Source organism: Vitis vinifera, chromosome 19 (assembly GCF_030704535.1).
Source record: "Vitis vinifera cultivar Pinot Noir 40024 chromosome 19, ASM3070453v1".
NCBI lineage: Eukaryota > Viridiplantae > Streptophyta > Magnoliopsida > Vitales > Vitaceae > Vitis > Vitis vinifera.
In genome coordinates this window covers 6024639-6042854 of record NC_081823.1, presented here as the reverse complement: position 1 = coordinate 6042854, position 18216 = coordinate 6024639, and the positions used below count along the sequence as shown (strand labels likewise).

The 18216-nt window shown below is 32.6% G+C and overlaps 1 protein-coding gene across 1 annotated transcript; it reads left to right on the top strand.

The window, feature by feature from the left end:
- The first annotated feature begins 2312 nt into the window (after nt 1-2312).
- Nucleotides 2313-17199, top strand: LOC100265937 (protein disulfide isomerase-like 5-4). Its single transcript, XM_002281613.4, has 15 exons — nt 2313-2653; nt 4190-4280; nt 4666-4760; nt 9574-9631; nt 10582-10766; nt 10904-10961; nt 12164-12204; nt 12347-12421; nt 13656-13712; nt 14489-14555; nt 14707-14853; nt 15233-15457; nt 16517-16669; nt 16764-16841; nt 16924-17199. Exons 1-15 carry the CDS (start codon nt 2613-2615, stop codon nt 16999-17001), a joined length of 1449 nt encoding a protein of 482 aa, XP_002281649.1. The 5' UTR covers nt 2313-2612; the 3' UTR covers nt 17002-17199.
- The last annotated feature ends 1017 nt before the right edge of the window (nt 17200-18216 follow it).

Below are 18216 nucleotides of genomic sequence, written 5' to 3'. Positions count from 1 at the left end.
TTTAAACAAGTTGTCCATTGATGCATGTGACTAATTGAAGATCTATAAGATGACATTCATGCTATAGGACTCCACCTGGAGCACTACTTGTTCAAACCACTTCATGAAGTCCTTCAGCAATTCATTCTCCTGCATCTTAATATTCTGCGGAGTGCTTATATTCTGTTTTTATTGAGCAAAACATAAAGAATAGCCTACAAAGGCCTTTGAGACGTCTCGAAAAGAATTAATAGAATTTTGCAGGAGTTAATGGAACCAAGAGAGAGTTAGACCATGGAGGTTGACCATAAAGACTTTGCATAATGGCACGTCAAGAAAGTGGATCAAATAGTCAAAATGGTCAATTATCCTGTCATACATCGTGAACTTAGGCACTTGAAACCCCCTAGGTAGCTCGTAATTGATGATGTGGGGACCAAACGACGTGAAGAGCATATCATCCAACTGTCGACTTATGGAGCCAAATGGGGCCTTTGTCGTCGGGTTATTTATTGGTGGCAGTTCTAGTACTGAACATTGAGGCAGACGGCTGGGTGATGCCTCATCATTCAATTGGCCCAATCGTGCCTTTAGGGCCTCTAAGATGCGTGGCGATGCTAGTGCCTTTTTCTCTTGAGGTCCTAGACGAGCTTTCATGGCGTATGAGAGACGTAAACCCCATTCTTACCATTTTTTTTTCCATTTTTCTCTAATAAAGCTTGTTGCATCTTCCACTTGAGTCCAATTGATTGGTGAATGCACCGATTTTGGTAATGTTGGGAAACTATTAGTAAATAGTCCTACATCCATTTGTAGGGACGACTTAGCATATTGGTGAGAAGTTCTCTCTATTTGGCTTCAATCTCGTCTCAAAGTTGTTTGTTAGTTGGGGCTGCGACGACTTTTCAAATGGTGCCCCATGGCCATCTGAGCCCATAGCCCTTAGATTTCTTACTTTAGTTGTTTTGTCTGTTGAAGCAGAGATTGCATTCGCCACTCATAGTATTCTTGCTTCCTTTCCATTCTATCTTGCCAAGTTTGGAACTGCTTGTTCTTATTGGTTGATTGAATTGTAGCAGGCGTATTAGCCATCGTGTTCTGTTTTAGGCTTTTATATTCACTTCCCATAGATAGTGTCAATGTTGGCTCATAAAGAAAATAATATCTTATCATATGCATATCCTACTCGATGAAATATAATATTTTAAGATATATTTGTGCTATCATATCTTATTTTGCCAAACAACCATAATCTATAAATTATATTTCATATAAAAATAATATATTTGAATATAATTATAAAAATCATATAGATTTAATTAGGTTGTTTTTAGCATAAGGCATCAAATAATATTATTGCTCTTATATCACGTAGAGGGGATGACATCATAAAATGACGACATTGTTACTATTCTTGCTTACTTTACTATAATGCAATATAGTTATAATATTTCTTATATTAAAATCAAAGTATATTAATATGATTGGATTAAAATATAAGAAGTTTTTATATCATTGTCAAATGTTACTTCTAGGTCATAATCTAGGACCTACCCTTCAACTAGGTTGTTTCAAATCTATCAATGAGAATTCTACAATCATAAATATGATAAGGACTAAGATATGAATAATGTTGACAAGATATAAATAATTTGATTGGGATATAAAAAATGTAACATGACTAGGGTACAAGTACAAAATTACGGTCGAAGTACGAAAAATGCGATTGAGATATGAAAAATATAAAAAATGTGATTAATGCATGGAAAAATGTAACAAATATATGAAAAATGCAGCAAAATAATGAAAATGTGATTTGAGTACGAAAAATATGATCATAAATAATGTGACAAGAGTATGAAATGCAACAAAGGTAAAAAAAAAAAAAAATTATGACTAAAATACAAAAAATATAATCAAATTATGAAAAATATGACTAAGGTAAAAAAACGATATAATACATGCATGTATGCTACATATACAAGTGCATGTGTGCTCACACGTATGTATATTGTGTATTATATGGTATATCTTGAAAAAAAAAATTATTTTTAAAGAAATATCTTAATATAAACAAATAGGATGAAGAAAAGGAATAAAATTATTATCAAAATATAAGAAATGAATTCTATGTAATAATTATATCACATTAAAAAATACCCAAATTAGGAAACATAAACATGTCAATTTGAAAGTGACATTTACAAAAAAAAGGAAAAAATGGTCCATAGACATTAAAATAGAATGTGAGAAAGGCCACATCATGGCAAAATCTTTGATAAGCTCACGTGATCAAATATTAAACACCCACAACCTGAATTTTACGTAACCACAAAAAATTGAGGCCTATAAGCCATTGACCATGGGGCCATGACCATGACCCTGACCCTGACACACCCCGTTATTAAAGGCATTCTCATTAATTGGACTCAGCCGCTGCTCCTGGATCCGCCCTACGGTCCGTCCAAATTAAACTTCACTCAGGCAACATACAGGGAGGACAAGTTCCGTACGGAACGCAGAATACGGTGTCGTTTTATCTCAAAGCCAGGCAATTCCAATTTCACTCTCTTTTTCTCTGCACAGATCTGTTGTTTGCCTGGGCTGTCTCGCTAGAACCTTTCTCCGCAACCATGGTTTCCACCAGCAAGATCAAATCTGTGGATTTTTACAGGTTAGATCCGTCTCTTTTTCAATATACGAATCTCGAAATGCGGTCATGTGATCCAATTTATGATTATTGTTGTTATTATTCTTTGAAATCTTGTTTGTTTTTTTGTTTGATGTTTTTGCGTGATATTATTGGTTTTGGAAGTGTTTGGTTGTGGATGTAATTGGGTTGGCATTTTGGGTTTGATTTGGACTGGAGAATATTGATTTCGAAATGCTTCTGGTCGGGTTTAATGTGTTCGGATTTTCGTTCATTGGCGGAATGAGGGTTTGGTCGCATTTGGCTGATAGCTTAGTGGATGTGTTTTGGGTAATGTGTGAAAAACTTTCACTAGGGACTATTTAGCTCATTTTGATTTGAGTTGGGCATAAAAATGGAGATGGTTAATCTGAAAATGAGAAACAATGTGATGAGTAGGGATTATTTGAGCCCGGAAAATTGAAAGGGACGAGATGGGTATGGGAAATGGTTACTTGTGTTTGGTTTTCTGGTGGGGATTTGTGCCTTGAGGGTTTTCTTCTCTAAGAAGAAGAATTTATTAGGAAAGAGAGAGGAGAAAAAAGAGATAAAAACCAAGGATCCTTCAGAATTAGTTGGTGTACAAAGAGAAGAGGTGAACTAGAAAGCAGGTAAGAGTAAAACTCAAGCAACAAAACTCATCTAGGAAGGGCAGAAAAGAACCAAAACTTCTCAACCATGTTTACCCACAATTTGGCTTAGAATCCAACTACCTTTTTGGTGGATTGCTGTTACAAGCCATAACCACATGCCATACGTTTGGTGAGTCCTTTGGTGACACAGAGTGCTCTAAGAATTTGCTACGTGTTGTTGACCTTTAGGTTCCAATTTCTCATATTGTTTCTTTTGGTGGATGCTAATCAGTCAGGGGGCTCTTGGATGTCCCCATAGAAAAATCATGCTTTTCCATCTGTTTTGCAAACATATGGAATGAATCTATTTTATTTTGCCATTGTTGAATCAAGTTTGTTTCATGCACATACTCTGTTCCATTTTTTGATTATCCATTTGAAATAAGTCTATTGTATTTCATGGTTAAATTTGAAACAAGTTTATTTTGGAGCATATATTCTGTCATTTTTTTATCATCCATTTCATATAGTTATAATGAGTCCAGTTTATTTGGTAATAAGTTTTTTCTAAAGCTTGGATTCTGGCTTTAATATGCTGTGATAACAAAGTGCAGTTATTTCATTTCTACATGGTGTTCAAGTGCCTCATTAAGCAACTAAAATGGAGTGTACATTACTGATATAAAAGAAAGGTGGAATTGTTTACTCTTTTTTTAAAAAATAACAATAATAGCAATAATGGGTTAGAAGAAGTGAATAAGGTTGAGGAGATGATGTGCTCTAGTTGTTGTTTCTCTTTGTTTTTTTCCCTCTTTCATTTGGTCAGGTGTTGACAACAAAAGTATTTGGTATGTTATCTACATCTTTATTGGGTATTCTCGAATCTTTAGCATGAGTCTTGATGATACTTCATGGAATATATTCATTTACTTATTCTGTTTTGCTGCAGAAAAATTCCTAGGGATTTGACGGAGGCATCATTATCGGGTGCAGGGTTATCCGTAATAGCAGCCTTATCCATGATGTTTCTATTTGGAATGGTAGGAAATTCATACCTCCTTTGTTGGCAGAAACTGGATTTGATATGAGTATTCATCATGGCTCTTGATTATTGCTAGACCTAATTCTATAGTAATGTATTACCTATCAAAAAAAATTCTATAGTAATTTATCACATGCATATCACATTGTTCTTGCTAAAAAGTTTTGTATTGATGTTCCTGATAAATTTCTCTCTAATTTTGTTCTTTTCACATGTTTTTCACTTTCTCTAATTTCTCTTTCTTTGAAACTATTTCAACTTCCTATATTGAGGCATTACATCTATGTATGTCTTATTATTTTACAGGCTATTTTGAGAACTTTTTTATGCTACTAATGGCTTTAATTTGTATCCAGAAGTAAGCCATGATTTTCATCTTGCAGGAACTGAGTAATTATTTGTCAGTGAGCACCTCTACATCTGTTATTGTTGACCAGAGTTCTGATGGGGATTTCTTACGAATTGAATTCAATATCAGGTGTTATTCTCTGGCATTAATTCCATGGCATTAATTCGATAACATGTTTTTTGCTGGGTTATGAAGTTTCTTTGAACTTTTGTACTTGTGTTTGTACTTATATATGTGGTTGCTTTATTATTGTGTATTCTTCATGTCAGCCATATTCTATCTTTGCTTTTCTCTTTTTCCTTTTTTTTTTTCCTCTTGTAGCATTTAAGTTTGATCTTTCACAAACATATTTTACTTGACTATTTATCGCTAAGATCCTAGTTTGAAATCTTCAGCTATGGCCATGCTTGATGATTTGGAGCCTGTTTTAGAGGTGTGTTTGGTATAATGGTGGTCTGGTATTATTGTGTTGCTTTGACAATGTTGTTGTGGAGCATATTAAAAATGCTTCTTGTCCTGTTTCATGCTCACTTAATGTTGCCCTTTTTTCTGATGCATGGATATCCTGCTTGACAGCCATATATGGTCCATCTTCGTCCATTGAATGCTCCATTCTTATTACACACACAAACACACACACTCTCTCTCTCTATGATGAAATAATTTTTTTTAATTTTTTTTATTATTATTTTTTTATTTTTTATCTTTTTGCTTACTATAATATTAAATTTTTATAATTCTTTTAACAAAGTAAATACATATTAGTATAGAAAAGATGTAAAATATGTACATGTTCTAAAAGAAAATACAAAATTGTGTTCAAGGTCAATTACGAATGGAGATAGCATGTGAAAATCAAAGCTATCTATAGGTGATCAATCATGAGTTGAAATAGCATATGGAACTAGGGATGGAAATGGAGTGGGGTAGGGTTGGGTCTGCTTCCCTAATCCCCATTCTTACCCCATAAGCAAGTTGGGACGGGGATTCCTTGCTAGGTAGGGGTGCAACTTGGATGGATTCAACAACTCAATTTGATTTTGGGTTGGCTGGGGTAGCCCCTCTTGCAATTTAGGTTGGCCTTAGGTAGAAAAAGCCATCTTGAATTGGGCTTGGATTGGGTTGGGGCATTCGGTAACCCGAACCCCAATTGAGGATTTAATAATTTTAATTAGATAATTATATTTTCTTATATATATATATATATATGTATTATAAATAATTCAATTTTATGCTATATTATTTAACTAGTGATATTTGAACTTTAATTGATTTTAATAATTTAATTAATACTCAAATAGTTTTATCTTACATAGAAATTGATAGATTAACTTTTTATCTATTAAAATTAAATAGTTTATCTTATACTAAATTGTTGCATTAGATTGATGGATTTGATATTGGTAAGATTAATAAATATGGTTTATTTCCATCTATAGTGAAATGTAAGCCTTCATGGACAAGCTTTCTTTGGTGTGCTATTATATCATACACTTTTTTTTTTTTTTTTTTTACTTTTCCTTGGTGCAACCTGACCCAGCCCGAGTTTTGACCTGATTAGTCTACATAAACTAATCAATCTGAGCCTAACCCATACATTTTTTTTTCTTACCTAAGATTTCATATTTTTTGATTCTTATGTATAATGCATATAGGTGCCTAGCACGATTTTAACCCCGAGCTTGGGAGAAAATGTTTGGGTTGAGCTTGGGTCGGGCAACTTGGGTTACAAATTGGGTTGGGTTGAGCTTTCAGAAGATGTCATTTATTCTTGGGTTGACTATCAAACATTCCCAACCTGCCCATGTTGCACCCTAAGCTAGAGGGATAAGCTCCTCGTCCCAATCCTCACCCTTATCCCTCCCATGTTATTTTAATCAACATTGAACAACCAATTTTACTAAAAGTTCAAACTTGTAGGATTTTGACCCACATATCATGCTCTCTAATACCATCCTCACATGTAGCCTTCATTTTTCAGTCTTACATGTGGACTTTATAAATTGGGGTAATAAAAATGTTGTGGTGAAGTTCGATCACTCAACCTCCTACCAAACAAGGCTTTAATACCATGTTGAACAACTAATTTCCTAAAAGTTTAAACCGTATAATTTGGACCCATAATTTATATCATGCTCTCTAAAACAATAAGTTTTTAAAAACATTTTTTTTAATTATAAATGTATATATATACACACACGTGTGTGTGTGTGTGTGTATTTATGTATATATGTATGTATTATTGTAGAAAAAGAAATAAACATGCATGACCCAATCCACATTTTTTGGTTTATTAATGCAAATTATTGATTGAGTTTTTATTTTTATTAAATTATAATTTTTCAATGGATAAGAACTTATTTATGAAAAGACAACTCTATAATACATGCATGTGAAAAATATTTAATTTTTATTTATTTAATATTTTAGTTAGATTGATAGTTAATAATTGTATGACTTTTTAATATTTCAAAAATCAAGATATTTAAGAAAGATCTTCAAGATCAAGAGAATAATTAATTTAAATGACAAATGAAACATATTTATTTTTTAATTAATATTTTAATTATATTAATAATTTTTTTAAATATTATAATAATTAAAAAGATATTCAAGATCAAGAGAATATATAAGATTATATTAATTTCTTTGTTGTTTATTTTTTAAAATAAAGAAAAAACAAAATACTTAAGATAAGTATCATTTGATTCATTTGTATTTGAATGATGACACCATCTTTAAAAATTAATAAAGTTTGTATTTTTTATTGATGATACTTCTTATTACAATGTATAAATAATTAAAAACGTGACTTTATCCATTAAAAATAAGAAAATATAAGAATAATAACGAAAAAGGGTGATTCTTTGAGCCTAGTCACTATTTGATTTAAATTAGTAAATCATTCTTTTTTAATAAGTTCATTCTTATTAAATAATAACAAGATCACAATTGGACAGACTACCATTTCTGTTAAAACTACCTTTAAAAAAGAGAAAATATAATAACAATAATGAAAAAAATTAATGAATCTTTAGTCAAATGAGGACTTTGTTTAAAGAGTTTTTGGTGTGACAAGATTCATATTTTATTATTTTGTCAAAATAAATCAAATTATAAATAAATAAATAAATAAATAAATAAATAAATATATTTAATAGCATATAGAATGTTTTTAAATTTTATAAATATAAAACTATTTATGAATGAATATATTTCATTGGGTTTATTACACTTTACCCTTCCAATCTATAGTGTGTTTTGCACATTGCCCCATCAAGTTCAAAATTGAGCAATGTACTACCCCCCATCTTTTATAATTGCATGCAATGTGCATTTTTTTAAAGATGATGTTATGTTTTTGGATGGAAAGGCATGTGTTCTCGATCAAGGGCAAAATGGTAATTTTTTTCTCAATCTGTAGCCTTCCTCTTTTTGGTCGACCGACTGTTTCTTCCCCTATCCCCAAGTTGAAGCTCTCCTTCCCCGTTTTTTCTTCCCTTTGAAACCCTAAAATCCCAATCCCACAAAGTTGCTGCCAAAAGCCCCACATAATTTCTCCTTGTCCATTGTTCCTCCTTGTCCGTGGAGTGGAAATTTGCAAAATCGCCAAATAATTTCTCTTACCCTAAAATCCCCAAATTTCCTCCAAAATTTCCCTCACTCTTCTGAAACATCAAATGAAACCTTCACCCTCAATTTGACCGAGTTTTATTCTCCCAAAATTTCCCCAAATCTTCTAAAAGATCAAAACAAAACCCTAACCCTCTTTCTCGACATGCTTCTACCCATTAAAGAATTGGAAGTAAAAAAATTACCGTTGAACTCCACGTCTTTTCTTCGTTGTCAACCTTGCATTAGCTTCCTTGGGGGGAGGAAGGCTTCGGCTTGGGGCTTCACCAGGCAACAAGGGAAGAAACTATCGATGGGGGAGAGGACAGTTGTAGATTAAGGTTAAAATGGAATGACCCTTTTGCCCTCACTTATTAAGAAAATGATCATTTTGCCTTCGGTCACACGGAAAACACGTGCCTTTCCGTCCAAAAAAATAACGTCGTCTCTAAAAAGAGGCACATTGCATGCAATTATAAAGGATGAATGGTACATTGCTCGATTTTGAACTTGAGGGGGCAATATGCAAAACACACTATAGGTTGAGGGGTAAAGTGTAATAAACCCTATTTCATAATATATATTATTATGAATGAATATATTTAGTATTGTTATTTTGTTACTTTCTTAATATATTCACACACACATGCATACACATATAATCAGGCTGTCTTTGGCTCAGTTTTGTTTAATTTTCCCCATTCTTGACCCCAACTCCAATTATTATGCCCCATTCCGACCTCATTAGGTGCAGATCCCCATGGGAACCGAACTGACCTGATGGGGTTTTTGGTCATCTCTATATGGAACCCAAAAAATTACTTGGCCACATGGGGCCTTGTTATGGTATGAGATGCTACCTCCTTGTAATAATATTCAAAGTGAGCCCTGATTATTGAATATTCCATTCCCTATGGTTATTTTCCTTCCAAATTTCCCAAAATAGATAACCAAGAATCAGCTCTACTCTTCACAGAACCATAGCTTTTAGTCATTCTCTGAGCTTCTGTTAGATTTAAGCCAATAAATAAAGCCCAAAGAATTTAGATTGAACCTAGTGCCTTTTGGATGATTGATCAAACAAGATGTGCAGTTTTTTTTACTTAAATTCTCATGCATATTTATGTGAATGTCCTTAAAAAATTTAAGTTATTCTGTTTAGTTCTGTATATCATATTTCTATTAATGCTATTATCTTTTGTGCGCCTTCTCAGTCAACTGCTTGGCTCCTCCTTTTTCAATATTAATCTATTTGGTATTAATTAATAATATAAATTATGTATTCTATTGATTGGGTTGTCTAACATTTTCCTTAAAATTTTCTGTGTAGTTTTCCTGCTCTCTCATGTGAATTTGCATCAGTTGATGTGAGTGATGTGCTGGGAACAGTAAGTTTCTATCACTCAACATAACTCGTTTAATTAGTTTTTGAAAAAAGGTAGTAGAATTTTTTAATGATCAGTGCTCAATGGATTATCCCAAGCTTCTTTTTTTATTTTTTATAATTTTTATTTTGTATTTGACTGTAGAAGAGTTTCCTTTTTATCAGCATCTGAGGGAGTACTGCGTAATCTTACAAAATTTTCTCTTGCATTGATAATGCTGAGAAACAATGACCACACAGTATTACTGCTTAAATATTATTTGCTTAAAAAATAATGTTGCAGGGTATGCTACCTTGGTAGAAACATGCTATATTTTTATTATTAGTGGAGAATGTTGGGACTTGGGAGTCTCTTATGCATGTATTTTAGAAAATTTTAAGAGATTAATCAACATAGGAACACATTTGAATGTTTTGAATTTAAAAAATTCATGTAATTGTTGAAGGTTTTATTGGTTTAAGAGTAAAACATTAGGTCTTTGAAAACCTCAATGGATTTTAATGTTGAAAAAAAATCCTTTTTGTTTTGATTGGTGCTTTTCTTTTATAAGGAAGATTTTATTAATACATACTATTTTCTATTTCCATGTGATATGTATATACGCATTTTTCTTTTTAAACTCACATTCACCACATGGCCCATGCATGTATGCCACAAATAGAAATGCATGTGTGCTCATACAGTTGTACTGTGTATTATATTGTATATTTCAAATCTATTTTGGCTAAGTTTGTTCATCACTTAAGTCAATCTAAGATCACAGTTTGTTCTGTGTTTAGCTTTTTATTTCCTTGGAAAACATATTCAGCCTGGCTTGCCCCTGATTGTATTATATGTGTGTGTCTATTCATATGTATGTGATTTGTTACTCCCCGATTTTGAACTATTTTGTGACTTATTATTTATCTGAGTGCAGTAAGAACTGGCCTAAACTTATGTTCTCTCATTTGCAGAACAGGCTGAACATAACAAAAACTATTCGTAAGTATTCAATAGATCCAGATTTAAGACCTACTGGCGCTGAGTTTCATTCAGGACCAGTTGGGAAAGTCATCAAGCATGGAGATGAAACTGATGAAGAATATAGTGAAGGTTCTGCTTCACTAACAGCTCAGAATTTTTATAAATATTCACATCAGTAAGTCATGAATCTGAGTTTTAAACCTGTGATTTTTCAAGTTTCCACAATTTCATGGTGAAGAATTTCCTTGCCATACAGCCACAGTGAATTTAGTGATATTTCTGTTTGATTTATTGCTAATATTTCTTTTGCAGGCATGCTATTTTGGTTGTCAATTTCTTTGCTCCTTGGTGCTATTGGAGTACTCGCCTGGTAACTTTTTTTGAAGGGAAAAAAATTCCAATACAACCATAAAAATTCTTAAGCCCTATGAACCATAAAGATACTTTATCCATCCAAAAAACCCTGTGGAATGAATTATTTTATTGAGAAAAATCCATTTTTTTTTAATTCCACATGCTACTATGAGGGAGCATGCAGTCACATGAGCGCAAATCCAGTACAGTACATGGCACGTTTATTTTATATATCAAGGCTCACCATTTGATGGGAGCCCAAATTTAAGTGTACAAAACCAACCAAATAAGAGAGGTCTAGCCATCTGATTTCCAACATGGTTTTTCAAATTAGTTTTATAAACTTTTCACTGTTCAAAGAATTAAAATACTAAATAAATCATTCATTTGGGTTATTGTTTATGTAGTGGATTGGCCGAATGAGACTAAAAAGACCATGAATTCCCACCCTTAAATGAATATGCAACATGTGTGATTTTAAGCACCTACAAAATGTGATTGTGTGTCTCTACAATATACTAATGGTGGTAAGGGAAGCGCATTATTTGGATATGATATTCAAGCTTTTAAGAAAATTGTCTAGTTGTTCCTCGATGCTGCTTGAATTAGCATTCTCGTTCATCCTTTCTGAGTATGAGATTTAGCAAACTCCGTGTTTTAATTTAATTTTATTATATTATTATATTTTATTTTTTGGAGAGGCAACTCTTTTTCCCCTAGTTGGCAATTGAACCTGGAACCTCCCACATCCCCCTTGCTACTTGAGGTAGGCTTCAAGGGCTAGCAAACTCCTAGCTTAAATTGTGGATGTCCATACATCATTGTTGGATTCAATGGGACATCCTTGTACACTTGTTAGAGTAACTTTATACGATTCCATTATATCTTAGAACATCTTCATATGGAATGTGCTCCTAGGAGTTTGTCTCATTCTTGTCGACAACCTTGATATACACTTCTAAATATTTTTCTTTTATTTTAATTCCTTTAGTGATCATTACCTCCAAGTGGTCAACATCCTTAGAAAAGGAATTTATGGCTAATGGCTACCATTTGCTCCTTTTGAATTCATCGCTTGTGTTTTTCATTAGTCAAGTAATACATATTCTGGACTTGATTAAATTGTTCATTTAGAAACTCTTTCATTTAGTGATGCCATTACAAGCGTTGCTAGTATTTTTATTATTCTTTTTGCCTCACTCCAATTTATTTCCTCAGAAACCTTCATGGGAGAAGGCGGCCAAAATAATAAGAGAAAGGTACTTCTAATAGGTTTTTTTTTTTTTTCTTGCAAATGAACTTTGTCAATGGTGTACCTTATCATCTCCTTTGTTAAACATATTCAACAGCATTATTTTGACAATATGCTATCTAAAGTCTCACATTCATACTTGCTTTTAGATATGACCCAGAATTGGATGGGCGAATTGTTATGGCAAAGGTTGACTGCACTGAAGAAGGTGAATTGTGTAGGAGGTATTTTCTAGTTTAATATTATATGTTTCTTTTTTTTTTTGTATTTTTAGTGGTGGGTGATTTGGATAATATGTTCTATTCATCGAGAATAAGATAGATTTTCATTGTTTTTATTTCCATTTCTCCTTCTCTCTCTTACTTGAAAAAATTTAAAGAATCACAGAATTTTTATATCCCATCTTGAATCATCAGAAATGCCTAGTGAATTGATTTAGTGCTGTTAGTTGGTGACTTTTTCCCAGAGATGGTAAGGAAGAGTCCATGAGGCACTAAAAATCACTTACTGTCTAGTTGTTTAGATGGGGAACTAAAGCAGGCAAAGAAGCCTGTCCATGACTCATGTTGCTGCATATAATTGTGTGTTGGTAAGCAGCAAGTTCAACAATTTGTAATAATCCCCAGTACTGACTGGTAAGATTCAATTCAACACTGGTTAGTTTAGGTTTGGTCCTGGCGTAGTCCTATAATTTGGATTAGGTCTATTGATGGATGAACAGTGTTTCTGATACTGACCAGAAACGGTAGTTTCAGCTAGTATGTGAACTGCCAGAAATGCACCATTTTCTGCTGGGATGTTTTAGCAGTTTTGGTCCTAAGCTGAACCCAGCCACTCTCTGCTCTACTTCTATGATTCTATCTCATCCTAAGATTTACTTGTTTATTAGTCATTACCAAAACTTATAGCAGAATTCCTGTTTTGCAACTGAACTTGTAGAATGTTAATGCATGTCAGTTGAGCCCTCATTTTTAATCCATTATTTATTTATAAGTAAGCTTGTAACATGTCACTGCTATTTGGTGAATTTTCTGAAATTGAAAGTCATTCTCAGCCTCATAATTAGTTTCTTCATTTGTAATCTTTAGTATTTCATGCTAAATTCAGCAGTCTATTAAAGTTTTCTTTATGTTGAGTTTCCAAGTTAAAGATCTTCTGCCTATATATATATATATATATATATATATATATTAATTTTAGAATATTATTACCTATTTTAAATGATTGCATTTTTCTTTTGGAGCATTATCATGAAGTACAAATAATCTTTTTCTCTCTTTCTTTGTTATATTGCCATTCCATTTTGGTTAATTGTTAACAATTATTTACAACATGTAGTTGTAATTGTAGTTATTATTATTACTATCATTATTATTATTATTATTATTTGTTTTTGTATTTGTATTTGTTTCTTGTTTCTTTTTTGCTGTTAACATGTATTACACAATGAATCTTCAGGCATCACATACAGGGTTATCCGTCTATTCGTATTTTCCGTAAAGGAAGTGATGTGAGGTAAATAAGATGTATCCTTATGTATCTTTATTGTTCTTTTCATCAGATGTAAATGATTTTTTTTTTTTTTTCATTTTAAGTATATGCTTAATTTAAAGATCATTGTTGCCATAATCTTCAATAAGCGTCAAAGTTAGAATGCTGATCGTAAAATGTCTAGTCCTAATTTTCAAAATTTAAACATTTTCGAATAAAGATTAATTGCTGTTTTAGTTATGAAATGTTTTTTTTTCTTATTGTCATCCCTTATTATTTTTCCTCTAATATCACTAGAAAACTTTGTTTAGTTCTTATCTTGTTCAAACATTTCTTCGAATGTCCTTGTGGACATAGGTCTCAAACCAATTAACAGCTACATGACCAGTCATATTGCACCTAATGGAATAAACTATTGTTCCAATTGAACCTTAGTTTATAAGTTATGAGGTCAAGATGTGCCAACTCACCGCATACAGTTTATGCAGGAAATTTTATAAGGAGGCACCAAGTCCTGCTCATTTGTGATTGGTGTTTTTCTGGTACAGTCCCTAATAGGTTATACAGGAGAACGATTCAGATGGCACTAAATTTCAGTTTCCAATTTAATAGTTTTTTTATATGAACATTTTCTGGTTTATTATTAAAAATGATTCAGCTAGCATTTTAGTTATGGATTCATTATTTATTTCTTATGACTCCTGTTATAATATTCTACTTCACAAAGTTCTGCTAGTTACATGGGCTTTTCTTCTTAGCTTTATTATGCAACATTGTTATCTGACTAGTTTTCTCCACAGGGACGATCACGGACACCATGATCACGAATCCTATTATGGAGATCGAGATACAGATACCCTGGTTACTGTAAGAACAAATTCAAAGTAGAATTGGCATTACTTTTATCTGTTACATGGTCAATACTTACGGATGTAGTTGACTGGTGGACTTTATAATTCTATTGCCTATTAGGTATAGAGTGGTACATGTCTTGATTTAGCATTCTCATCCCTTGTAGACGATGGAAACTTTGGTTGCTCCAATTCCACTGGAGTCTCAGAGGCTAGCTTTGGAGAATAAATCTGATAGTACGGCAGACCATATAAAACGTCCTGCACCCAGAACAGGTGGATGCAGAATTGAAGGTTTTGTGCGTGTTAAGAAGGTATAGTTATTTAAACAAAGATAATAGAATTATAGGAGCATATTTTAGATATGTTTTAATCTCAACAAGATGTATAGAATTTATAGGATCATATTTTAGATTCATATTTAAACAAAGATCAAAAGAAGCTTATATTAGATAAATAGCTTGATCTCAACCAATTTCTGTACCGCTAGTTATCCATCATTTCCCCGCAGTCATATTGCATAACAAGTGGTATTGACATGTGAGATATATTAACAAATTTCCTTTTTGTTTTGGCATATTTTTTCCCATACTAGTAGTTATATTGGAACCAAATCTAAATTTTTTACTTGACTTCTAATTTTGTTTTAGAAAATGCTTGATATTTAAGCGAGTTATCCTCATACTGGTGCAGGTTCCAGGCAACCTTGTCATTTCAGCTCGCTCGGGATCCCATTCCTTTGATCCCTCTCAAATGAACATGTCACATGTTATTTCCCACCTTTCATTTGGCAGAAAGATTGCACCAAGGGTGATGAGTGATATGAAACGAGTGCTACCATATATTGGTGGAAGCCATGATAGATTGAATGGCCGGTCATATATTAGTCATCCTAGTGATTCAAATGCAAATGTTACTGTAAGCTTCTGTTCCTCGATGATCTTCTAATTCCTTATTTGTTTCACTATTCTTCTCTCTAAAATGTCAAAAAAGAATTCTGCTGTTTTTTACCTACCACATGCGTGAGTAAGATGCATAAACTTGGAGGATTTTCAAGGAGAAGGATATGGGATATAGAGGTTCCCTAAATATCCTTTTTTTTTTTTATAGGTAAGCACAAAGATACATTAGAAAAAGGGTGCTTGAAAGGCGACCCAGAGCATACAGGGAGTATACAAGTGTCACCTAAAAAAACAACAAAAACACAAGCACTCACCGGCCCTTAACAAGAACCCAACCATTCCACAAAGTTAAACAAAGTTAAGGGGCCTACAGCTATAGAAGATTTAGCTCCCTTCATACTGGTTGAATGAATAATGGATCATAGGCAGTATTTTTAGGTTTACAATTTTTTCTGTTGCATGCTAGGAGCTTTTGCTGGGACAAAAGGCCCAACTAATTGAATTGCCTAGTGATTTGTTCACTGTTTCTTGCTTTAAGGAGTCTTGACATTTGTTGAAGAGTGAAAGTGATAATGCTGGCCGATTACTTGGAAGGTGCATAAATGGGAATAGTTGATTGAATGAATTCACAACTGCTTCTCCCTTCTCAAGTGCCCTGGCCTTGCTCTATAATTCTTTTGGTGTCATCTTGTTTTATTTTTCCAGGAATGCTGGCTTGTGCCATTGAGTCAGAAAATTTGTGAGGCTTTATTAACCATTATTGTGAGGGAACATGTGATACAAGGCAGATCTTAACACTAGTCTTTGCCCATAGACTCTGTACATGAGTTGTCATTTCCTTCCTGGCACAGTCAATAAAATCTAATTAGATACCTAGGTTACTCTCTGTCAAAAAAAAGAAAAAAGAAAACTAGCCTTCAGGAGACTCATTGTTGTCCATGACCGTGAATGTTGCATGTGCTGAATAGCTCTACAAGCAAATAAGGTATTAGATAAATGGTACCATATTTCAAAATGAAGAATATGCCAGTCTTTCCCCCTGCATAACTGTGGTTTCCTAATTACAAATTTGCAGATAGAGCATTATCTTCAAGTAGTGAAAACAGAGGTGATAACAACTCGTGATCATAAGTTGGTCGAGGAGTATGAGTACACAGCCCACAGTAGTTTGGTGCAGAGTTTATATATCCCTGTTGCAAAATTCCATTTCGAGCTATCTCCTATGCAGGTCTGTAGCAAACCATACAGTTCTTCATGTGCAATAGGATTCTACCTGCATTTCATTTTTCTATTCTCTTAACTTTCTCTCTTCCTTTGATCAGGTCTTAGTGACAGAAAATAGGAAGTCCTTCTGGCACTTTATTACAAATGTCTGTGCCATCATTGGAGGTGTTTTCACGGTTGGTTTTCCTTTAGTAAATTTTCCTTTTATAATCCATCAAATTCAGCTTTTGAATTATTCTTCCTTGTGGGTTGTTTCAGGTTGCTGGGATATTGGACTCAGTTCTGCACAACACAATGAGACTGATGAAAAAGATTGAACTAGGGAAAAATTTTTGATGGGAAGATGAATTATTGGCATATTTCTCACACCCCATTTGTCTGTGTGACATGGTCTATGTAAAAAGAAGTGCCAATGTGTATGCCCCTCTCGAATATGCATGAGAAAACATAAACATATTAGCCACTCTAGTTGCTCATACAGGAAATGATTAAAGAAAGATTTTGGGTAATGCATGCAAGGATTTATTTTTATCACCTTCTTTTCTCTTCTGGGCTATGTTCGATTCCTGAGAAAGCAGATAATATGAGTGAACCTTCAAACTTTTCATTGTCTTGGTCCTTGAAAACAGGAAATTGTGATCACAATTGCTTTTCCTTCTTTTTTCTCAGTTTACTCAGCAATCAAAGATGTAGTCTGAATTGTGGCTCCCTACAAGTTTCCCTAATATTTGCAAAGCCAATTTCCTTCTCATTACCAGTCAATAAACATTTCTGATTCTGTTATGCAAGTTCCATTTTGCTAAGAAGAAATATCAGAGTGGATAATTGAAGGACTGGGGTCTCTTTATTTATTTATTTATATTTTTTAAAATAAAAATTCTTTTATATAAAAGTGGAAAATCATATAAAAATATTTAGATTTACTTTATTCTTTTAAAAACTCATTTTTGGAAAATTTAAAATTTGAGGTAATAAAATTTTTTGATACCTTAAATTTTTTTTTTAAATAGTTTTTAAAACCATTATCATTTACTCTGTTTGATAATGATTTTAAAAAGTGTTTTTAGTTTAGAAAGTATTTTTTTTAAAAAAAGAAAAACAAAAAAAAAAGGGAGTTTGGTAAAGTTTGAAAAACACTTTTAAAATTGATCTGAAAAATAAATTGTTGTGTTAAAAAATCACTTGTAATAATTTTAATGGAAATACTTTATAGGTGAGTTTTCTAAAAACAATTTAAGAAAAAATACTTTAACTAAAAATGGCTAGCAAATATTATTAAACACATTTTAAGAGTGTAGTGATTTTAAGAAGTGTTTCTATTTTTTTAAACACTTGAAATTTTTTATTTTTTAAGTATTAAAAATGGTAGAAATATTTTTTTAAATAAATATCAAACACGTTCTAAGAGTGCATTTGGAAGTGATTCTAGAAAACGTTTTTAGTATTTTTAACACTTAAATGATAAAAATTTTAAGTATTAGAAATATTAAAAGCACTTCAAATCACTATCAAATGAGCTCTAAGAACTCGTTTGGAAGTGATTTTAGGAAA